This window comes from Halichoerus grypus, chromosome 15 (genome assembly GCF_964656455.1).
Source record: "Halichoerus grypus chromosome 15, mHalGry1.hap1.1, whole genome shotgun sequence".
NCBI classification, from domain to species: Eukaryota; Metazoa; Chordata; class Mammalia; order Carnivora; family Phocidae; genus Halichoerus; species Halichoerus grypus.
The window spans coordinates 44,274,191-44,297,685 of record NC_135726.1 but is presented as its reverse complement, the minus strand read 5'-3'; the positions used below and the strand labels follow the sequence as shown (position 1 = coordinate 44,297,685).

At 52.0% G+C, this 23,495-nt stretch overlaps 1 protein-coding gene and 1 long non-coding RNA gene across 7 annotated transcripts in view; one reads left to right on the top strand and one right to left on the bottom strand.

Moving 5' to 3' along the window:
- Nucleotides 1–23,495, bottom strand: part of GRAMD1A (GRAM domain containing 1A) — a 44,974-nt gene that overhangs the window by 13,702 nt on the left and 7,777 nt on the right. The window contains exons 2-7 of one of the 6 annotated variants that reach the window (XM_036108514.2): nucleotides 12,319–12,772; nucleotides 10,369–10,687; nucleotides 875–1,085; nucleotides 769–789; nucleotides 267–351; nucleotides 24–127 (exon numbers count right to left, since the gene is read on the bottom strand). In XM_036108514.2, coding sequence (XP_035964407.1) covers nucleotides 24–127; nucleotides 267–351; nucleotides 769–789; nucleotides 875–1,085; nucleotides 10,369–10,634 — 687 coding nt within the window. In that variant the 5' untranslated portion in view covers nucleotides 10,635–10,687; nucleotides 12,319–12,772. Of the gene's footprint in view, nucleotides 1–23; nucleotides 128–266; nucleotides 352–768; nucleotides 790–874; nucleotides 1,086–1,190; nucleotides 1,383–2,144; nucleotides 2,189–7,031; nucleotides 7,202–10,368; nucleotides 10,688–12,318; nucleotides 12,773–23,495 lie in introns of those variants that run through there. The other 5 variants (XM_078063483.1, XM_036108519.2, XM_078063485.1 and 2 more) reach the window with 5 other exon arrangements.
- On the top strand, nucleotides 7,356–21,334 carry LOC118545939 (uncharacterized). Its single transcript, XR_004922311.2, has 2 exons — nucleotides 7,356–7,708; nucleotides 16,835–21,334. It is a non-coding gene; the product is annotated as an uncharacterized LOC118545939 (long non-coding RNA).

The following is a 23,495-nucleotide window of genomic DNA, read 5'->3' as shown; positions in this document are numbered from 1 at the left end:
GTTTTGTCCCCGACTCGGCTCACTGTGGTTTCCCAGCGGAAGATGTTGCTGTAGAAGCAGATCCAGTTCTCGGAGAGGTAGAGGCGGCCCTGGAGGAGGATCTCGCGCTGCAAGGCACAGGAGTAATCTGAGGCGGCCGAGGGGAGAGACGGCAGACGCCCGAGTCACACACGCTGTGCCGGCCAGCGCGGGCGGGACAGGCAGGCGGGCAGCGCGGGGGGGCTCAGGGCCCGGCCCGGGGACGGGGTCTGCGCGGCAGGACTCACCCACGATGAGGCGTTCGGCCTCGGGGAGTTTGCTGAACAGTTTCCGGAAGTCCTCGTTCCGCTGTTTGTACGTGGGGCTCAGCATCTGGGTGAGTTGGGGAGGTAAGAACCCAGCTGGGGGTTCACACCCCTATACTTCTGCCCCACAAAGTGCCCAGAAGCCCCCCCACCCGCCCCGGTCTTCCCCGGCCCTTAACACAAGACTAACCATCATGAGAGCGGCCATTTACTGATTTCCACTGTGCCAGGTACCCACCAGCACCACTGACTCTTAGCGAGTGCTCCCTTCAGCCTTGTAAGGTTGGGACAGTGTCTCCAGAGACAGGCCAGAGAAGTTAAGCAACTCACTCAAGGACACATAGGAAGTAAGCCGCAGCACAGGATGTGACCCTAGGTCCACCAACCCCAGCACCCAATTCCTTGACTGCTGCAGCTTGGGGCTCCTGGCCCGGCACCTGTCCCCCTCCCTGTCTCCCCTCCAGCCGGCCCCCCCAACACTTACACTGTACCAGCTCTGCATCTTCTGCAAGAGAAAGGAGCAGAGTCAGAATGAGCCCCTAAAGTCCCTGCCCTTCCCCGCCTCCCCACCCCACTGGGCTTGCCCCGACCTTGCTATTGCGGATGAAGTTCCGGCTGCCCAGGCTCTGGGTGCTGGGTGTCCCAGGCACCCCCCCCTTCTCCGAGGAGCTGTCTGACCCCTTCTCCACCATGGTGCCTGGTTCAGGTTCAGGGTGGGGTCGGCTCGAGGGCAAGAGCTGCAGCCGCTTCCGGAGAGATGGGGAGCTGCTTGGCGTGCTCCGGCCGGAGTGGGGGGTGGTGCTGGGGGAGGAGAAAAAGAGGGGCATTGGGGGCGGGGAACAGGTGAGGTGTGGGGGCAGGCCTATCTTAGGAGGCCCACACATCAGCCCATTGATCCCCACCCACCTATTCGACTCCACTTCCAGCAGCGTGACAGAGCGGGCCATTCCCTAACTCTCTGCACCTCAGTGACTTCGTCTATGACCCATGGGTGATAAATACATGTCCTCGTCTGCTTGTTTAGACACTTCAACGGATCAATACATCAGTAGTGCCTGGCATAGAGTGAGCTCTCAAGAACACCTGGTATTTTTAAAACTAATTTATTCAGATGAGATCGGGCGCGTTCAGGGTGGTATGGCCGTAGACTAAAACTAATTTATTCATAAATAAATATTTATTGAGTAGCCCCTCCCCACTCAATTGCTTGAGCTAAAAACCTAAGCCTGTGCTTAATTTTTTTCTTGTTCACTCTCCATTTCTAATCTGTTAGCACATCCCACCTGCTCTACCTCCAAAATCTATTTCCATTACTTCTATTATACCCATCTCCCCTGCTCCGGCGCCCTGGCCCAGACTCCATCCTTGCCCTCCTGGACATCACAGCAGGGTTCCCTGGGTTCTCCCTGGGTTCCCTGTCCCCATCCCCGCCCCTTGCTGTCAGCTCCCCACACCACAGGGAGCCTGTGAACCCGACTCGCTTCAGGGCCCTTCTGGCTGCATCGCACTCCAGGTAAAGGCCAAGTCCTCACCTTGTCACCCCAGGCCCTGGTGTGGCTCACACCCTCCACTTCAGCCACCCCCAGCCTCCTTTTGTCCCTAAGCTCGCCCGTTGCATTCCCACGTCAAGGCTTCTGCGCTTCTGTTCCCTCTGCCTGGAACGGCCTTCCACAGCCCAGCCTGACAGGCTCTGTCTTATTGGGCTCGAATGCTCCTCTTCCCCTGGGGACCCAGCCCCGCGGCCTACCTCACCCCACCTCAACTCAGCCGGATGGCCTAGTCATTTTGCCTATTGTTGCCTCCGGCTGTGAATTAAGAAGGTCTTAGTCACCACTGTGTCCCTGGCACCCAAAACTGTACCCAGCACGGAGTGAACTCTCAAGAAACATCGGCGACTGCAGGAATGCTCTGTGCGCTGGCTGGAGCGGGAGCCACCAAGGGACACCTGCTGGCGCTGTACCAAGCCTCTGGCAAGCTCTCCGTAGGAGTACTTATTCCTCGGGCAACCTGGACGTGTGACGGTAGCGCCATCCCTGCTTGCCAGAGCAGGAAGCCGGGACGCGAAGCAGCCAACCACCTGTCCCAGGACGCACAGCTGCTTGAAGCCAGGGCATGATTCTACCTCGGGGGCCTCCATCGGCTGCTCAAACTTCCCTCTCTTGCCTCCAAGCTTCAGCACATGCCATTCCCTCACTGCGGACTGCCCTGGGCTCCCATCCTGTCGCTAACCACTCTGCCGCCACTCTGCCTCTGCGTCCCCCATCCCAGCCCTGACTACTTCCCGGCGGCCACTTGTCCGACGACAGCCCCATTTCTCCCCCGCAGGTCTGTGAGCTCCCCAACGACGGCAAGGTCCTGGTCACTGCTCTGTCCCCAGTACAGCTCAGGACAGGACCCAGGGTACGCACTGCCATCACACCTGTGCAATGAGTTCGTGGGATAGAATAACTAAGTAAGTAAATGAAATAGGTGGTGATCTGGGCCACTGCCATGCCCCCTGGACGGCTGCAGCTGCCTTCTCCCAGGTCTCCCTGACACCCATCCCCCACTCTGCTCCCCACCTGTGGCCAGCAGGGGGGCGGCTATGAACACCTGAGTCGGGTTGGGGACCCCCTCCCCGGGCCTGCTGCACCTGACTCCAGCTAAATGAACCTCTGGACCCTCTCATCAACCCCTTACTCACCCTTCCCCAGCTCCTACCTTGCCTGTCCCCTCTGCCCAGATGCCCTTCGTCTCACATTTCGGGAGGGCTCCCTCACCTCCTTCCCATCTCTGCTCAGGGGATGCTTCTCCAAGTCGGCTTCCTCGCACCTTTATCTAAACCACACTCCCCACCTCTCGATCCCGCTCCCTCTTCATCTTTCTCCACAGCACGTCCTGCACTTGACCTGCCTGCACTTGACCTGCTGTCGGGTCTCTCTCTGCGCTCCGCAGGCGAAGGCGCTTTGTTTCCAGCTGCATCCCCACGGTCTAGGACGAGGCTGGCGCACGGAGCATTTGCTGGTGCGGACGGAATGAAGGAGCACCCCTCTCCCGCCCCTCACAGAACCGGGATCCAAGGAGGTGTGAGACTTACCCCCCCTCAGCGACCCCCAGCCACGCGCTCCCCCAGTGCCTTGGGGCCTGACCATGACGGGAATAACTGCATCCGCCTCACAGGGTTGTTGCGGGGAGAAAGTGAGATAATAGACAGTTGACCCTTGAACAGCACGGGTTTGAACTGTGCGGGTCCACTTATATGGGAACTTTATTCAGTAAATACAGTACAGTCTTGTAAAGCTATTTGCTTTATGATTTTCTTAATACCACCTTTTCTAGATTACTTTATTGTAAGAATACAGTATATAATACAGATAGTATACCAAAAAAAATGTGTTCATCGACTGCTTATGTTATCGATAAAGCTTCTGGTCAACAGTGAACGATTAGGAGCTAAGTTTGGAGGGAGTCAAGAAGTACACACCAATTTTCAACTGCATGGCAGGTCAGCACCCCTCACCCCGCGTTGTTCAACGTCAAGTGCACATAAAGCCCAGTACGTGGTAGGCGCTCTGGTTTGATCAATAGGTTCTGTCGGACTAAAACGGAGGCCAAGGCCCTGCCACTGCCCCAGCGCACCTGTGCTCACGAGACAAACGCTGACGCCGACGGGTACCAAACAACACCTCGGCCTGGGGCGCACAGCCCAAACTGACCCCAAGCTCCATCCTTCACTCGCTAAGTATGCATTAAGCACATGCCCTGCGCCAGGCGCTGGGGACATGGAAGTGAGCAAAACAGATACCATCCCGGCCTGCGGGGACCTGACATTCCAGTTGGGGAACCGAGATGAGCAACAAGAACACGTGTCAAACGGAGACGCTGAGCTCAGGCACCGCTCGGCTTGTGCGACCCACGGCAGACCTGAATCCGAAACTGGGGGTGGGGCCCAGGACACGGAAGCATGTTCAAGTCTGAGGACCACGGACACAAAGGAGGGCTAAGTGGGTGGGTGAGTGGGGTGCAGGGCACACTTGAGCTGAGCCCGAGGACGAAGAGCAGCTCGGCCAAAGAGCAGGGGAACGCTGTTTTTAGGGACAGGGGTGTGGAGTTCAGGGACAGGACTGAGCCTGGTGGGTCTGAGGAGTGAGGTGGCCAGTGGGGCAGGAGAAGAAGGACAGGAGGGCACAGGCCCCCCCCCCCTTCAGGTCCCTCAGGCCCCTCTGGCCCAGGTCAGGAGTTTGGGCTTCCCCCTGAGGGCACTGGTGAGCTACAGAAGGGTTCGGAAGGAGGGGATGACCCCTTTCCTCCCCTGCCTCATCTTCTCACCTCTCTAGCCTGAAATGCAGACCCCTCCTCTACCTGTCCTACTTTCCCACAGTCGCAGGCCTACGGGAGAGCACCCAAGGACAGGCCTGATAACAAACAGAGCGGGCAGGGCCTATGCCCCCAGATCTTGCTCTTTCTTAGGAGGAAGAGGAAGTGCTGGAGAGCAGGCACGGCCCTGAGGCTGCCCTCCCAGGCAGGCTGCGGCAGAGGGAAGGGAGGAGCCCACTGTGGCTGGAGGACCGTTATGGGGGGCAGGGACTCGGGAGAAAACAGGGTTTTGCCCCTGCAGACACCTCTCTTCAGACTTCCGGGGCCTACACAGGCCTGGAGCTCCCTCTGGTCAAAGAGGGGCAGATGCACACGCAGGTGTGCATAAAAGGGAAACGTGGGGTGGGTCACACAAGCTGGTATAGGCAAACGGGACTTTCCCACCGTTGCCAGAAGCCGCCCCACCGCCCCGCCCCACAGCACAACTCCCACAGGGGTGACACCCTCGCACCCAGAGCCTCAGGCTTCTAGCATAAAGATTCACACGGCAGCACTGCAAGTATGCGACAGCCACCAAGTCCCAGAAGTTACACACACACACACACACACACACACACGCCCGTCCCCGATGCACGCGGGCGGCTGCAGAGGGTCACAGAAACCACAGAAAGTTCCCGATAAATGACATTCACACAGAACGGCCACAAGAAAGTCTCCAAGACGAGGTGAAAGCAAATGACATTCTACGGGGAGAGCCAGCCAAGTAAAGGAGCGGTCACAGAGAACGCAGGTACCGTGTAGGTGCACTTCAGCCAGAGGGTCAGCTCGGCTGTCCCGGTGTTCACTGCCCGGTGGGGAAGACACAGCGAAGGGCTGCTCTAACACGGCAGGAGACCGACGGGTCAGCGGTGGCTGCTGCCACAGAACCCAGCCACTCACACGGCCACGAAGGACCCAGGGGGTCACGGACGCAGCTTACCAACACAGAGGCCAGCTATGGAAATGACGCGTGCGACATGGTTTACAAACTCTAACAGGAGTGCAGTGTCAGTCGTGACTGCTCCCAACAGCCAAGAGTACACCCCAGGTCTCGGGAAAGAGGGTCCCGGGCCCACTAAGAGCCACAAGGGATCTCTCTTTGTGCCCTCACACGCACAACGCCCCCAGGGTCTCCGCTGCACACGTGGAAGCCCAGGCACATCCCGAACTGTCACATACGGATTACGGCTACACACAGGAACTTTCACCCAAAGATGTCATCAGAAGTGACAGGCACAACCCCAGGCGGTTGCAGCCATATACCCCAGGCCCCGGACACACAACGTCACATAGGGACACACACAGGTCACTCACATCTGCACCAAGAGCTAATGTGTTCAGAGGTAATTGTAGGCACAGAGACACAGGGTGATGAATGCAAACGCTGCGTACACACACCACCAAGTCACGACTGGACACGGAGGCAACTCACAGTGACACCTGGAGCCACAGATGGAATAGAGGCAAGTTCTCCAGCCACACACACAGCCAGAGGGGATCTCAGCTGTCTGCACACCAGGGGACCTAGACACACGTACGCACACTCCGAAGTCACAACCAGACACGCGTGGGTCTGACGGGATGCGATCATACATTACACACACATACAACGCAGAAGGTCACAGCCACACGCAGGCCCCCCCGCCCCCCATACACACAACTAGAGTCACAGTCAGACCTACTCGGGGAATTTACAGTAACACATGGAGCCACAGATGGAGTTTGACATAAATTACACACACAGCCAGAGAGGATGCACAGCAGGAATGCAGACCCGCATACACACACTTCCAAGACACCTACAATTCATACTCGAAAACATAGCGGGCCAGACAGGGAGAGGAAGTTCAATTCCGGGCCCAGGACGCGGAATTTCAGGCACGAGGCGGGCCGGCCGGCCACGAAGCCCCCACCGGCAGCCCCAGCGCCGGGACTCGCCATAGACAGAGGCGGTGGGAGGGGGCCCAGGCCAAGGGGGGCTGCTCCCGGGCCTGCCGCCGAGCTCCGTGGCCTGTGCGCGGGCCAGCCGGGGCTTGTGTGCGCCCCGCATCCACCCCAGGCCCAAAGCCCGGGGTCAGCCCCGTGCCCACCCCTCGCCTCCCGGACCGCGGCCAGCTAGGCCGGAGCCCTCCCCGCAGGCCCGACTCCCCGCGGACGAGCCCGGGACTCCCACCAAAGCTCCGCCACCCCGGCGCGTCTCGTCCTGGCGGTGACGAGCCTGGGTCCCCCCCCAACCGCGCCGTCGGCGCCCAGGCCCCAGTGCAGCGCCGGCCCCCTCCCCGCCCCCACCCGGTGCCGCCCCCGCCCCTCCGCCTCGGCTCCGGTCGCGCCACCGCCGAGCCGAGCGCGCGCAGAGCCCCGGGCCGGCCGGCCCCGTCCTCCCGCCCGCCGCGCCCCCGCCCCGGTCCTTACTCGAACATGGATGCGGCGCGGCGGGCGCTCCCGGCCGCAGGGCAGGGCCGGCCGAGCGGGGCTGGGCTGAGCTGGGCGTCCCTGCGGGGCACCTGCCTCGCCTTCCGGGGCCGCCGCCCCCACCCGACCGCGCCGCCCGCCGCCCGCCGCCCGCACAAAGGCCGGAGCCGGGGACCGCGGGAGCCGCCGCAGCGTCAGCGCACCCTTCCCGCCCCCGCCCCGTCGCGTCACGGCGCCGCCCCCGCCCGCGCGGGAAGGGGGGCGGCGCGGCGCAGCGGGAGGGCCCGCGGACCCGGGCGGGGGGGGAGGGGGAGGGGCGCCGACCGGCACCGCGGCGGTGGGGGGGGCGGCCCGGCCCGCGGGAGAGCCGCCGCGAGCGAGAGTTAGAGACGCAGGCACGGGGGCGCAGGGGGAGGGCGAGCGAGCCGAGGAACCGAGAGGGGCGGCTGGGACGCCGGAGCTACCGAAACAGGAGAGAGGAAAAGAGAGACAGACACTGAGAATCGAAGGAGGCAGAGAAGTGAACAGAGAAGGAAGGACAGAAAGACAAACAGACTCGATTCAAACGAAACACCGCCATGGCAGCTGCCTTTGGCACCGGCCACGACCCTCTCCCCTGGTACCCGGAAAGGGTCTTCAGCTCCCCTTCTGCCCCTGGCCGGGAAGGAACCTGAGAGGTGGGACGGAGCTGGAGGGGCTGGGGTGGGCGGTGGGATGGAGATTCTGGGAAGCGGAGGGGTGGGGGCTGCGAGCACAGGGGAACCGCAGCTGGCGGGAAGGGGTGCGGCCCGGAGGCCGCCTCCGTCTTCCCGTGCGTTTCCACACCTCCCAGTGTTGGCCCAGGAGGTCCTCGGGGTCTGGGGACCCCTCTCCGCCCCAGTCCCCGTTAGCCAGACCAAGTTAGAATCCAGCCTCCCTGGCTCTTAGCTGTGCTGTGACCTTGGGCAAGTCACCCCAGTCCTGGAGATCTCACCAACTCTGTGGTAAGGGGCTTTCCCACGGGACAGCGCGGGGGCGGGGGGGCTGCGGCGGGCGGGGGGACAGCAGCCCTTTTACAGGTGGGGAAGCCCGGCCTCAAAGACGGGCAGTGACTTGGCCCAGGTCACGCCGGGGGTAGGCTGCAGCGCTGGACACAGCCCTGCTCTGACACGGTAACCTGCGCGCCGCCCTGCAGGGGCTGCCTGCATGAAAACACGGAAATGTGAGTCCCGCCTCACAGCTATTGGCCGGAGGCACCCCAGCACAGGGCCTTGCTCCCCCACCCACTCTACTTCTCCATTTTGGTGGCTGGCAGGCCCCAAACTTCATCTTTCCTGGCCCCTCTCTTTCCCTCACAGCCACGTCCAATTTCTCAGCCATCCCTGTCCACTCCACCCCATAAAATCTCTCCAGAAGTTAAACTCTTGGCTCCCACTGCCCCTGTCCTGGACACCACAGCAACCACTTGGCTGCTCCTATCCGGCCTCCTATAGTCTGCTCCCCACCTGTAGCCAGAGAGAACCTATGAACCCCTGAGTTAGGTCAGGGCCCTCCTGGCTCAGAGCCCTCCTTTGGCTCCACCTCATTCCAGATAAAAGCAAAGTCCTCACCTACTTGGTGCCCAAGGCCCGAGTGTGGCCCTTGTCACCATTCTGACTTTGCCTCCTCCTTCTTCCCCTTTTTTCATTCCCTTGGACCACCCAGCTTCCCTGCTGTTCCTCTAACTCACCAGACACATTCCTGCCCCAGGGCCTTTGCACTTGTGGTTCCCTCTGCATAGAAGTTCTCTCAGGTCTTAAAGAGGCCCTCCTTCCACCATCTCCCTCTGTCTCACTGTTCTCTTTCTCTGTACAGATGACCCTTGAACATGGGTTTGAACTGTGTGGGTCCATTTAGACATGGATTTTTTACAGTACAGTACTGTACATGTATTTTGCCTTCCTTATGATTTTCTTAGAAACATTTTCTTTTCTCTAGCTTATTTTATTGTAAGAACACAGTATATAATACAGATAACATACAAAATATGTGTTACTGATTGTTTCTATTCTAGGTAAGCTTTCTGGCCAACAGTAGGCTATTAGTAGCTAAGTTTTGGGGGAGTGAAAAGTTACACTTGGATTTTTCACTACACGGTGGGTCAGTGCCTCCTGACCCCCACACCGCTCAAGGGTCAACTGTATTTCTCTTTGCCTGTTTCTTCTTTTGAAGTACTTCTAAAATTTTATTTAGGGAATATTTATTTCAAAGAGGAAAAAATAAAAAATAAAATGGCCATCCCCACCGTCCATATCCAATAGATGTGGACATTTTGCCATTTTTGTTTCAGATCTTTTCTTTCTTTTTAAAAAGATATAAACTTTTACAGGCACAGCCAAAGGCCCAACTCCCCATCCCTCCTTTCTCTGCTCCTGCACCCAAGGGACCCACCGCCCTGAAGCTGGTGTGTGCTCCTTCTGTGCACCTTCCCATCCTTTTTTTTATATCGGGATGGATCCCCCAACAATATACCCTATTGTTCAATGCCTTTTAAAAGATACACAACTAGGTTCCCACTGTATCATTTTGCAACTTGCTTTCTCCATCATCACTGTTTCTGAGACTTCTCCACGCTGATACACAGAGCTCTATTTCATAAACCTTAACTCTTATCTAGCATCCGTTATTAGAAGAAACCACAGTGGCTATTTCTATTCAGTGCTGGTATAGTTCTTTCTTCTTTCCCCAGGCAGCCTTGAACCTTCAGTTCCCGTCTCCTTGTGCCAGAGGTGGAGTTTCTTTGCAGAAGTTTTGTTTACATTTCTTTGTTCTTTTCTTTTCTTTCTTTCTTTCTCCCCGCCCCCCGCCACCCCCCACGAGTTGTAGCAAGACATACCTTTTACACTGGCTTCCAGTGCAAGAAATATACATAATATATAGAAATATATGTAATGTCACAAAATTTGCAGGAAACCACACTTACTACCTCATACACTGTATTTTCAATTCTATCCTATTTCTGTTTGGAAAAAGCGCTGATCGCAACACACTACCTTGGTTTCATGGCCCTTAAATGGTCACGATCCACAGTTTGAAAAACACTGGGTGTGCCAAAGGGGGTATCCCCCTCCCCCCTAAGCAGGCAGAGCTCAGCGGAGAGCGGAGAGCTCAGAGGCACTTGTCCCAGCACATGCTCCCAGTTGCCTCTTTCTGTTTATGTGCCTCTTTCACAACCTCCAGTCAGGTCCCATGTGGGGCTAAGGTCACACTCCAGCTGACCTTCAGCTCCCGCACCGGGACAGTGTCAGCCCCCCTCGAGCATGAATCCCTAGAGAGAGAGAGAGAGAGCACCTCTTTTGTGTCCCAACACCCGGCTGACCTGTCCTGGGATATACTCTCCAGGTCTGGGGTCCTCGGCAGCTGCAGGCGTAGGGGGGTCGGGGTGCAAGGGGGTGATTCTCCATCACTGGATGGTGTGATGTAAATGGAGGGCACCTCCAGGGGCCTCCAGGGCTCAGGGGCTGGGCCCTCTGCCCCGCCACCTGGTGGCTGCTGGCTCCGCCACTCGGCTCGGGGCATTGATGCATCCTGGGCACCGCCTTCGGCCAGTGGGGGCCAAGGCAGCTGGGGCAGGAGCTCGGCCATGGGAGGGGGGGCTCCGACTGCCCGGTTGGGGGCCTTGGATAATGGCGCAGTCTCTGGGGGAGAAAAAAGAGAGGTGAAGGGGGGAGCCCCTGTTCAAGCCTGCCTCTCACCACTCCCCCACTGTTCGCCTAAGAAGACAGCTGAGCTGAGGGTCAGAGAGGTCTGGGTGGGATTCCCACCTCTGTCAGGGTCCTCTCTTCATGACCCTGAGCCTCAGTTTCCTCTTCTGGAAACTGGAAATCCTGACGCCCACATCCTCTGGTGGCTGGGCGGCGTCAGAGAGCTCTGATATGTGGGGCTCATGCCCCTGGGTTGGGGTTTATTTTGTCTGAGCATTCGCCGAGGCCAAGGCCTGGGTTTTCTATACACCGGCGACCCTAGCTCCCTTCCACACACACGCGAGGCCAGGAGGGAGCCAGAGGCCTCGGGGCCTAGGAAACGGTGAGGAGACGGAATCTGGGATTTCCCTTCCCTGTTTGCTCGGCAATTGCCCCTCCCAGAGCAAACAAAGGGAGGGTGGCCGGCTGGGAGGAAGCCAGGCCAGTTCTTGCACTGTGGCTGTGATATGACGAGCCACCTGGGTCTGGGGACATCAAACCGGTGTCTGTCTGTCCACACAGCAGAACACAGAAAGGGCTGCTTGATGCCCGCCTGCCCAGGGAATAGGGAAGGAGGACCTGTGGGACCCAGAGAGGGTTTGTCCTGGCTTGTGGAAGAGACCCGGACCCTTACAGGCCAGGCCCAGACCCCAGGGCCCTTCCCAGGCACCCCAACATCCATACCTTCTGGTTTTCTCCTCCTTCTGTCCCCACAGGGTCCGGACTTCCAGGGTAAGGACAAGAGACCAGGCCCTCCCCTCCCCCTGGGAGTTCTGGCTGTATCAGAGTCACAGCCTTGTGGCCAGAACTGCATGTCTGGCCGGAGTCGTGTTCCCCTCTGACCAGCTGTTCCTGAGAGAAGAGATGGAGTGGGGGTGGGGCGCCCACACCACAGCGGAGGCTGAAGTCAGCCGTCCTGCCTTTCCCTCTCGACCACCTGGTGGTCTCCGCTGGTCCATCTCTCCTGTTGGTCAGCAGCCAGCCACAATGTAGCTTCTGTCCGTCCCCACTATTCCCCCAGAACCGCTCCTCCAAGCCCAGGGGTCTCCCCCAAGGGACCAAATCTGGGATGTTTTCCAGTCCTCTTCTTCCCGCCCTGCTCTTAGAAGCTACAACCCAGGAGACCCCTCGTCCTTCTGGGAGGTTCTCTCTGCCTCTGGGATGCCCCAGTTTCTGGCTCTCCTCCTACCTCATTGGCAGCACCAGCTCATCTTTTTTTGCACAACCCTCTCCGTTCCCTGGTCTGTAGAAACTGGTATTCTCCATGGCTTAGGACTGGGCACCGTTCTCTTCCTTTCCCATTTTTATTACATGATAATTGATACATACTAAAAAGTGTCTGCATCATAGACTTGAGTTATAAAGCATAACAATAAAGTGAGCCCCATAGCCCCCCCACCCAGTTTGAGAACCAGCACATCCCTCGTGAGTACCCCTGTAACTACCTTGGGCCCCTCCCCCACCCCACCCCCCTTCCAGAATTCTCCATCACCCCTCACTTGACAGTTCTCATTCCCTCACATTTTTAACCGTTTTTTCAAATCACATTGGTATGCATCCCTAAACAATACATTTTTTAGTTTTACTTGCTCTCGAGCTTTATGCAGCGGAACCATGCCGTGTGTCATCTGTGACTTGCTCTCCTCGCTCAACACGATTTCTCAGGTTCAGCCACAGGGGTAGTGATGCTTCATCCAATTTTGCTATGACGCTACCTTCCTTTGTGGGAATACACCACAATTGCTGTATCCGTCTTCCCTGCCCATGGACAGCAGGCTGTTTCTGGCTTTCGGTTTTGATGACTAAAGCTGCCGGGTGCGTTCTTTCGGGGGACCTCTCCAGTTAGCCAGCGTCCCACTGATGGCGCGGCCCCCCCATGCCTCCCCTGGGCGTGTGTGTCTCTGGGCGCTCAGGTCGGTTCTGTGGATCTTCCGTCCAGCCCTGGGTCTGAGATGTTGCCTTCAGGACTTGAGCGTTAAAGGAAGTCTTGATGTGTGGTGAGCAAGGCTCCCTGTCTCGTTCCTCTTGGACCAGAGTCAGCTTGTCAAGTTCCAAGGGGGAAAAAAATCAACAATGGGAAGTTGATTGTTACACTATAACCAACAATTGGGGGGTATCTTTGCAATACTGAGTTTTCTGACATGTCCACATGGGGTCACTCTCCAAGTATTTAGGGAGGTTTTAATGTCACTCTCTGGGTGTTGAGGAATTTTTCTTAATTGGGGCAAAATACACATAAAAGTTACCATCGGAACCATTTCTAGGTGTGAAGTTCAGTGGTGTCAAGTAAACTCAGGAGTTGTGTGTAGGCGTCACCACCATGTGTTACGTACTTTCGAGAAAGAATTTTTCTTGGAAAATTCTTTCTTATCTTTTTTACCACTGTTACTGAGAAGTAATTGACGTACATCACTGTGTAATTTAAGATGTACAGCATGATGGTCTGACATATCTATTGTGAAATGATCACCACACTAGGTTCGGCTAATGTTCTTCTCATGGAGAGACAGTAAAAAGAAAAGAGGGGCGCCTGGGTGGCTCAGTCGGTTGAGCGTCTGACTTTGGCTCAGGTCATGATCTCAGGGTCCTGGGATCGGGTCCCACATCGAGCCCCTCATTCAGCCCTGCATTGGGCTCCATGCTTCACGCTCAGTGGGGAGTCTGCTTCCCCCTCCTCCTCTCCGTCCCCCTGTTCACACTCTCTCTCTTGCTGTCTCTCAAATAAATAAATCTTTAAAAAAAAAAAAAAAGAAGAAGAAAAGAAAGAAAAATAATTTTCTCCTTGTGGAGAGAACTCTTAGGATCTACTCTCAACAACTTTCCTATCACACAGCGTATTTACTATGGTTGTCACGTTGTACCTTGCATCTCTAGCGCAGTTATCTGATAACTGGAATTTTGTAACTTTGGACCCCCTCCTTCAATTCTCCCTCCCCCCACTTTCATATCTTCTGCTAGATTTTTTTCCCTTGGTATTTCATGTTTACAAAAGATCTTTTTGTGACAGAGAATACACACAGGAAAGAGCATAAAATATAAATGTATGGCTTAAGGGGCGCCTGGGTGGCTCAGTCAGGTAAGCGTCCGACTGTTGATTTCGGCTCAGGTCATGATCTCAGGGTCGTGGGATGGAGCCCCGCATTGGGCTCTGCACTGAGCAGGGAGTCTGCTTGAGATTCTCTCTCTCCCCCTTCCCTCTGCCCCTCCCAGCTTTCGTGCACACGTGCACGTGCTGTCTCTCTAAAACATAAAATTAAAAATAAAATATAAGTGCATGGCTTAATATATAATTATAAAGGAAGAACCCACAGACCCACCATCCAGGCCAAGAAAAAGCATATTGCCAGCACCCCCAGAAACCACAAATGCCTTCTCACTCAAACCCCTTCTCCCCACAAAGAAAAGTATACCCTGAACTCTCTGAAAATCCCTTCCTTGGCTTTTCTTTAGTTTTACCACTTAGGCGCATATTCCCCGAAGCCCTAGTTTAGTTTTGACTATTTCTGAGCTCCATACAAGTAGAATAACACTTGAATTCTTTTGTATTTGGCTTTTTTTCATTTAACATTACGTTTGTGAGTCATTCACCTTATCGTGTACAGCTGAAATTGGTTCATTTTTAGTATCATATAGTATTGATATGGTGCTGATAAAATAAATTGTGGTTAAATACCACTACTTATCAATTATGTTGATGGACATTTGAGGGCTTCTCAGTTTGGGCTATTAAAAATAGTGCTGCTATGAACATTGGTTCACGTGTCTCCTTGTACTCCTCTCTGTTGGACATCAAGCATCCATCCATCCATCCATCCATCCATCCCTGGGTGTTTCGGAGCTTCCTTGGTCTACTGGTCTATCCCTCTGCAAAATCCACACTACCTTAATTATATATACTTAATTATCCTAATTATATTTATGGCTTTACAATTAGTCTTGATGTATCTGGGATGGAAAGTCCTCCCACCTTGCTCTTCTTTAAGAGTCTCTTGGCTTTTGGGGCGCCTGGGTGGCTCAGTTGGTTGAGTCTCTGCCTTCGGCTCAGGTCATGATCCCAGGGTCCTGGGATCGAGCCCCGCATCGGGCTCCCTGCTCAGCGGGAAGCTGCTTCTCCCTCTCCCACTCCCCCTGCTTGTGTTCTCTCTCTCGCTGTGTCTCTCTCTGTCAAAGAAATAAATAAAATCTTAAAAAAGAGTCTCTTGGCTTTTGTGTTAGATGCTTTCCTCAACTGTGCATGATCCTTGCTTGTCAGTTCATATTTAGGAGTGGGGCCCAGCGTGAGGCTCAGCCTGTGGTTTGACACTGAAGGGGGAGTGGAAGATTGAAATAAAATGTTTTGCTGAAACACATTAAGAGTTTCTATTTAGGAAAACAGGTTGGAGATGTGCCTACAGAACCTCCAGATGGACAGGTCCAGTAGGCAGCTGGACAAACAGAGGTCAGGGCTGGCCTGGGCGTCCCCGGGTGTGTTGGTGGAGGTCACCCACCCCAAATCATCTAGCTGTCAAGATGTCCCTCACCTCACCTGGAACATCTGTTCCCAGAACCCACAGGATTATTGTCCCTGCACAGGATTATTGTCTTCAAGAAACATCAAGGTTGGCTTAAGATTCTTTTTTTTTTTTTTAAGATTTTATTTATTTGACAGGGAGAGACACAGCGAGAGAGAGAACACAAGCAGGGGGAGTGGGAGAGGGAGAAGCAGGCTTCCCGCTGAGCAGGGAGCCCGACGTGGGGCTTGATCCCAGGACCCTGGGATCATGACCTGAGCTGAAGGCAGACGTTTAACCGAATGAGCCACCCAGGTGCCCCGGTTGGCTTAAGATTCTTTCTTAGGGGTTGAGCTACGTGGGGAATTGGGCTTGCGGTCAGCGTTGTTTATACCTTTCCCGATCTCTGCCTTTGCAGACAGATTTCTGACTAAGATTCATGGTTGGTGTCGGGGCTGTGGAGAGAAGGAAACTCATTAGAACCTAATGTCCTTGGAGACATGGGAGGGGCTGGTGTGTGGAAATGAAATCTCGGGGCAAGGCCACCTAAGAACACCCCATGTGAGGCCCCCTCCGTGTTTCTCCATCCTAAAAGATCTATGGTTGAAAACCACCTGCCTCTTGTCCATTATTTCTGCCTTCCCTTCAGTCAGGGGAGCAGCAGGGTCCTGAGACTGCCCACTGGCATCTCCTTCCAGCTGGGATGTGATGGTGGGTTGAGGAGTCCAGATTTTGTGTCCTTTCTGTAGTATTTTTCCACTCGAAGATTTGGCATACAGATAGAATCTATGCTGACTGTTCCACTTTCTACTCCTACGTTGGTGCTCAAGAGAGTGTGGGCTTATGTATTTCTGACAAATAATAAGCAATAGTGTGATATTTGCATTCCCCAGATACTTCAAGATTTCCTGACGGTATCTATCTGTTTCCAATGAACTGTGACTTCTGATTTCTTCTCGGAGCGTGCCCACGTGGGGTTGGGAAATCTTGACTCCTTACCAAATCTCTCCCACACTCTCTGTGCGTAAGGTTTCTTCCCCAGCGTGTCTGATTTTAGCAAATTCCTTCCCACACTCTCCACCCTGGAAAGTCCCAAATTCTCTGATGTCCCCCCCCCTTCCATTCCTTGCCTACATCCTGAGAGTCCTCCCTTTGGGCAAGACCGAGTTCCGTTTCTACAAACCAGATGTGCGCCAGGTGGAAACCAGCTGCCGTGAGGCAAGCTGGACAGTTCCCCGCCGGCCGCCCTCCACCTTGACCTCCCAGTCAGAGCTGCGGGAGCCTCCGTTTCTCATGAACTTCTCTGCTTTGTCTGTTCAGCGTCTTGGATGGAAGTATCATTGCTGTTCCTGTCACAGCAAAGACACCTAGCCCAAGACTATGACCTGCCCCTAAACTTGGGCTCTCTGGGGAGGAAGCCTGGCGTACCTTGAGCTGCCCGCGGATCGGCGCCTTCACAAAAACAGGGCAGGAGGGAGGAAGAGGGTTGTTTGTTTTGTTTTGTTTCGTTTTGCATGTTGTCAACCAGAAACTCCCAAAGATTTCTTCCTTCTCCCCAGCGCATAGTTTTCTGTTTTGCCTTCTAATTTTATATATTTTATTCCCACTCTAGAAACGAAAAGGAGGGGCCCAAAACCCAGTCTAAGAAAAAGTGGTCTGCGCTGCTTCTCAAAACCTGAAAAATCGCATTTTTTTCTGACCATTTGGGTTCATTGCTGCAAGGAGTTGCTGGGACCAAGTATAACATTTTCTGTAGGACTCATAGCTGCTTTGGGAGCAACCAGCAATGCCCCGTGGAAGGTCCATCTGTGTTTCCCCAGGACTGGGAACTCTTCAAGGAAACTTCCAGATTGGAGGCTTCCTTTCAGCAGCGATGATGGGGAGTCTTCTGATAAATTGCAGTGATGTTCTAGGCTGTCCCCCCTACCCACTGACACCCACGTTGTCAGCTGCTCTTCTGGAAAACGGGGATCAAGAGGCCAACAGAGACACAATCCCTGTAGTCCGTGAGTTTACAGCCTTCCCCTATGACGTGTGGCAAACGTGATCGCCCACCTCAAGGGGTTTTGAGAGACTCTGATAAGATATCTGATAAGTGAAATGCTTAGCCTGGGCTCGAGCACACAGTGAATGCCCAATCGATGTTTTAGTTTTTATTATATGTTCCAGGGCAGGGTGGTGGTGGTGGTGGTGGTGGTGGTGGTGTTTGAATGAGCATCTATGGATCATGATTTCAACAACCACACTCCCAAGATGCTGGAGAACAGGTGCTAGGGAAATAGGGCGAGGAGCAATGTAAGAATTGTAGAATGCTGGTCATGTCCCCATGGCGGTTGGGTTTAGCTTGGAGTGTTTTTCCACATCACTTATTAGGCAAATTCTTAAAATGAGAAGGCGATGCAAGCTTGCAGAGGCCAAGGGAGGAACTGGAAGGATTTCATTTTGCTCCGCCTCCATTTTGGAGGGCCCTCCAAACAAGGCAGCTTTGGTAGGGTTGTTTTGTTTTGTTTTGCTTTGTTTCTGTTTTATGTATTGGGATTACGCACCCTTTTTTGGGGGGGTTATTTAAAAATATATATTTTTTAACGTTAAGTATGGCTAATTTAATAGGAAACAACTGTCCTCACCCCTGCAAGCCTGAGGAGAGGAGGGACAGGAGGTGGGAAGCTGGCTGCAGAAGCAGACGCTCAGGCCGCTAGAGGAACAGAGAGCTCTGAGTGGGACACGGCTCTCCGAGGGGCCCACTGCCACTGATGAGGTTCGCAGATCCACACGACAAGCCCCCTGGGGCCACTCTCAGCTCTTTTGTTCACTGAGCAAAACACTACCTATTCTGGGGCACCAGAATTCCATCTGCCTTCAGCTCTGGTCATGATCCCAGGGTCCTGGGATCGAGCCCCGCATCGGGCTCCCTGCTCCGTGGGACGCCTGCTTCTCCCTCTCCCACTCCCCCTGCTTGTGTTCCCTCTCTCGCTGTCTCTCTCTCTCTGTCAAATAAATAAATGAAATCTTTAAAAAAAAATAATTCACTAGTCAAAGAAGAAACCATAAGAGAAATTAGAAAATATACAGAACTAACAATAATGAAAATGCCACATATAAAAACCTGAAAGAAAATTATAGCCTTAAATGCTATTTAATGAAGTAAGCAACCAAATTAAAAGACGGAAAAGAGATAGAAAAATAAATCCTGGGACTATATGAGGAAGGAGATAATAAAGGTAAGAGCAGAAAATTAAAATAGAAAACCAGGATACAATAGAGAAGAGTAAAAGTCATAAGTTGGTTCTTGAAAAAGATAAAATGACAAAACTTTGGAAAGATTGATTAGGGGAAAAAACAAAGAGAGAAGGCACAAACATTCCAAATTAAAAATTAGTACAAGGAACAAAGATACCGATGCTACAGTTATTAAAATGACAGGGTGTATTATGGTCAACTTTTTGTCAACATATTTCATAACTTAGATGCAATGGACTAATTTCCAGGAAAAAACTAAAATTCACCAAAATGGATTCAATAACAAATACAAAATATAGGGGTGCCTGGGTAGCTCAGTCAGTTAAGCATCCAACTCTTGGTTTCAGCTCAGGTTGTGATCTCAGGGTTGTGTGATCGGGCCCCAGGTTGGGCTCCATGCTTAGCATGGAATCTGCTTGAGATTCTCTTTCCCTCTCCCTCTGCCCCTACCCCCCCCAATAAATGAATAAATCTTTAAAAAAAAGAAATACAAAATATAAATGGTCATATAACAAGTAAATGAAATAAGTTTAATTACTGGTGAAAATTTTTAACTTAAAAATAAGTTTAGGGGGGCGCCTGGGTGGCTCAGTCGGTTAAGCATCTGCCTTCAGCTCAGGTCATGATCCCAGGGTCCCGGGATCGAGCCCCGCATTGGGCTCCCTCTCCCTCTGCCTGCCTCTCTGCCTACTTGTGCTCTCTCTCTATCTCTCTGTCAAATAAATAAATAAAATCTTTGAAAAAAAAATAAGTTTAGGGGCACCTGGATGGCTCAGTCGGTTGTGTCTGCCTTCGGTTCAGGTCAAGATCCCGGGGTCCTGGGATCCAGTCCCGCATCTGGCTCCTGCTCAGCATGGAGTCTGTTTCTCCCTCTCCTCTACCCCTCCCCACTGCTTGTGCTCTCTCTCTCTTACTCTCTCAAATAAATAAAATCTTAAAAGAAAAAAAAAAGAACTTACTAAAAAAAAAAAAAAAAGTTTAATTACTGGCACTGCTCCCTGAACTCTCCCATCAGACCACACACACAAAAACACAGACCAAATGGTTTTTAACAGCGAGTTCTGCCAAACATACTAGGAAAAAGTAATTCCAATTTTATACAAACTATTTTCCAGAAAGAAAAGCGAAGAGAGCTCTCCCAACTCACTTTATTTATTTTTTATTTTTTTAGAGGAGATTTTTTTTTAAAGATTTTATTTATTTATTTATTTGACAGAGAGAGAGACAGCGAGAGAGGGAACACAAGCAGGGGGAGTGGGAGAGGGAGAAGCAGGCCTCCTGCTGAGCAGGGAGCCCGATGCGGGGCTCGATCCTAGGACCCTGGGATCATGACCTGAGCCGAAGGCAGATGCTTAAGGACTGAGCCACCCAGGCACCCCTCTCCCAACTCATTTTATAAGGCTAGCATTACCTTGATACTAAAATATGCAATCTCATTATGAGAAAGGAAAATTATACTCATAAGCATAGATGCAAAAAATCCCAAACAAAATATTAGCAGACTGAATCCTGCAGTTGGGTTTATGCTATGAATGCAAGGATGGTTTAACAAAGAAAATCGATAAATGTAATTCAATATATTAAGAGATCAAAAGATGCAAAAAAAAGCATTCCAAAAAATTCTACATTGATTCATGATCAAAAACTCACAGTAATATGGAAATAGAAAAGCACCTCCTTTAACTGATGGATGGTATATACACTGTAAGTGTTAAACCAAAGGAAAACTCCTAGAAAGTAGAATACAAGGCATAATGGATAGTAAGAGAAAAGATCAGAAAATTAGAGGATAATTCCAGAAATTCCAGAAGAAGAGAAAACAGAAAACACAGTAGTGAAGAAATTATTAAAGAAATATTACAAGGAAAATCCCACAACTGAAAATTGGAAGGACCTACAGAGTGTGGAGCACAACTGTTAAGATACAATAATGATACTTCAGAACATCAGTTCTAAAAGTTTCCAGAAAGAAAAAAAAAATTACAGTTGAAGGATTATAGTTGGAAGAACACCAAACTATCAATCAGTAGGAAATGGGATTAGACATTTTCAGACATATGATGTCTCAAAAAATTGCCTCCCAAGACTCTTTCTCAAGAAGCTTCTAGAAGATATTTCCACCAAAAAACAAGGGAATAAACCAGGAGGGAGAAAATGGGGGAATCAACCTAGCAAGATGGTGAAGGGAAGTCCCAGTGAGAGAATTCTGCAGCCTGTGAAAGAGCAGCCAGTCCAGATTGGAGCAGAAGAACAGAGATGTTGGAGGTTAAATGATTCAAAGGGGGGGGGAAAAAGGCAAATGTTAACTCCAGTTGTAAAGAAAAACAAAAAGCTTGCATGGGGACAAGATGCAAATCACAGCACACTACATAGCTCAGCTCTGACTAACATTTTTCTAATCATAATCATAGAATCACTGAATGTTGATTTCATAAAGATCATGAAATAACAACCTTGGGAGGTTGGATGGAAGGGAAGGATATTGGTGTGTGGGAAAGGATGTGTGTAGTATGTAATTATATGTGTAAGAGCTAATTTATCATCATCCAGTAAAAAGTCAATGGGTAATATATACAGCTAAAAAAATCAAGACTGTGTATAAACTTTCTATTTGTAAACATGAAGATTAAAACAGAAGTGTCCACTAAAAGAGAGTGGTTGATTCTGGAGAGTAGAATCAAGGATGAGAAGGCATGAGGTGGAGAAGACAACTGCATGCCGAATTATTTTATCTTTTCTACTATGTGTATGTATAACTTTGATCAACATAAAAATTTAAAAGGTCTGCATTTGTTCAGCCCAATAATTTTAATTCTAGGAATCCATGTGATGGAACTATTAATGTACATAAATATTATTATGCATTTTTAAACTTCTCTAGTCATAATACTCTGTCTTTTCATACATGCACTCATGGAAGCTTCCTCCTGTGATCCGTGAATAGAGAAATGAAGCTTTTCTTTCCTTTCACTGGGATGTGGGAGATGGTGGGAGGGAAGCAATAGGGGAAGGGCAAGTGTAGTGGGTCGAGGGAGAGGGACCTGGGGTGGAGCCTCAGAGCAGAAACATGGGATGAAGGCAGAGCACATCGTTCCATCCCTCCTCAAACATCTGGGTGGCGGGGGGTTGTTTGGGGACCCAGGAAGGAGAAGGATTTCTACCCAAGAGGAGTAAGGCACTTGACAGAAGAAAGAGCTGGAAGGCCCTACTGACAGAGTCAACATCTGGAGGTTCCCTGAACTCTTCTAAGAACTTCACAGCACTGATGCCTGGGTGGTTCAGTGGGTTGAGCGTCATCAGATTCTTGGTTTCAGCTCAGGTCATGATCTCAGGGTCATGAGATCGAGCCCCACATGGGGCTCCATGCTCAGCGAGGAGTCTGCTTGAGATTCTCGCTTTCCCTCTCCCTTCCCCTCTGCTTGGGCTCACCCTCTCTCTTTCTCTCTCTCTCTCTCTCAAATAAATAAATAAAATCTTAAAAAAAAAAAAAAGAACTTTACAGCATTTCCTGTGAGCAGGAAATACATCCAGACTTTAACTTCCTTTTTCTGCACCATAGAGAGGAACAGGAAAAGGGAGTAGGATGCAGAGCATTGGCCATTATTTGAGAAGACGAACCCAGCTCTCTTCCATGGTGCTGACAGTGTGTCTACACATGCCATCTCTCAGGGCTCTGGGTCAGAGCTTGGCCCGCGCCCACCACGGCACTTGCACGCCCAAGGCTGGATTGCTTTTCTCTCTCTGCTTCCCACCCCCCGCCCTTAACTTGGCAAATCCCTCCACTTGATTCGTGATTCATTCATCCCACAAATATTTTGTTAAAATCCTGGAGATACAACAGGAAATCAGTTCCTTGCATTCAAGAAAGCTACAACGAAATCGTTATTATTATTGCTAGCATATATTGAGAATTTACCGAATCCTTGGTGAACCTTCTATTGAACATGAGAAATCATAGAAGTCAGTGGACATTTAATAGGAGATTAACTGAGAATTCTAGAATGAAAAAACAAACCCTTAATTTGGGGAAGGAGAATGGAGAAGGAAGGACAACGCTAAAGTCCCCAGAAATGCTCTGGAACAGTGAGGAAAGAACAGTCAGAAGTCGGATATTGCCACATCCTGGAAATAGCACTTAGCAAATGAGGACATTTCATAAAATGATTTCTTGTCCTAATTCTGCCTGACTCATCCTGGCAAACTTTAGCTTACCCACTCACCTCTGTCACTCTGTTTCCCACATTTGTGTCCTTAACCTAGTCTCAGCTCAGGCGGCTGGGTCTAGGTACAGTGAAAATAAAGTAGTGTACCTAAAAGGGCACTGGGATTGCAAAACGCCTCTTAAATGGGGAAGGAGAAGGTTTTTAAAAGTCCCTCCTAGGGGTGCCTGGGTGGCTCAGTCGGTTGGGCAACCGATCCTTGATTTCAGCTCGGGTCATGATCTCAGGGTCCTGAGACTGAGCCCCACCTCCAACTCTAAGCTGGGCGTGGAGCCTGCTGAAGATTCTCCTCTCTCTCCCCTCCTCTGCGCCCCCCCCAAAGAAAAAGATTAAAAAAAAAAAAAAAAGTCCCTCCTAACAGGGCTGAGCTCCTCTATCCTCCAGGTACCTTCTTTCTTGAACTCCCCCTCACAGGTTCCACCATCAGCGGGGAGGGGGGCGGCAGGTCCACCACCAGCAGGGGGGCTGTCCGGGTCACTAGCCTTGCGGATGGTGCTTCCTTGAGCAGACACTCTGCAGGGGAGAATCAACACGTTTCCTGCTTTCAAGGTGGCAACCAGGCGGCAGCATCATGATCAGGGAGCCCCGACCAAGAAGTACTATCACCAAGCACGAGGCAGGGGAACTAGAATTTCTGTCTGAGGAGTTGCTGTTTGAATCGGGTCTTAGAAGCACTTCGGGAGGTTCCTCAAAAAGTTGAAAATAGAGCTACCATATGATCCAGCAATTGCACTACTGGGTATTTACCCCAAAGATACAAAAGTAGGGACCCGAAAGGCTACGTGCACCCCGATGTTTATAGCAGCAATGTCC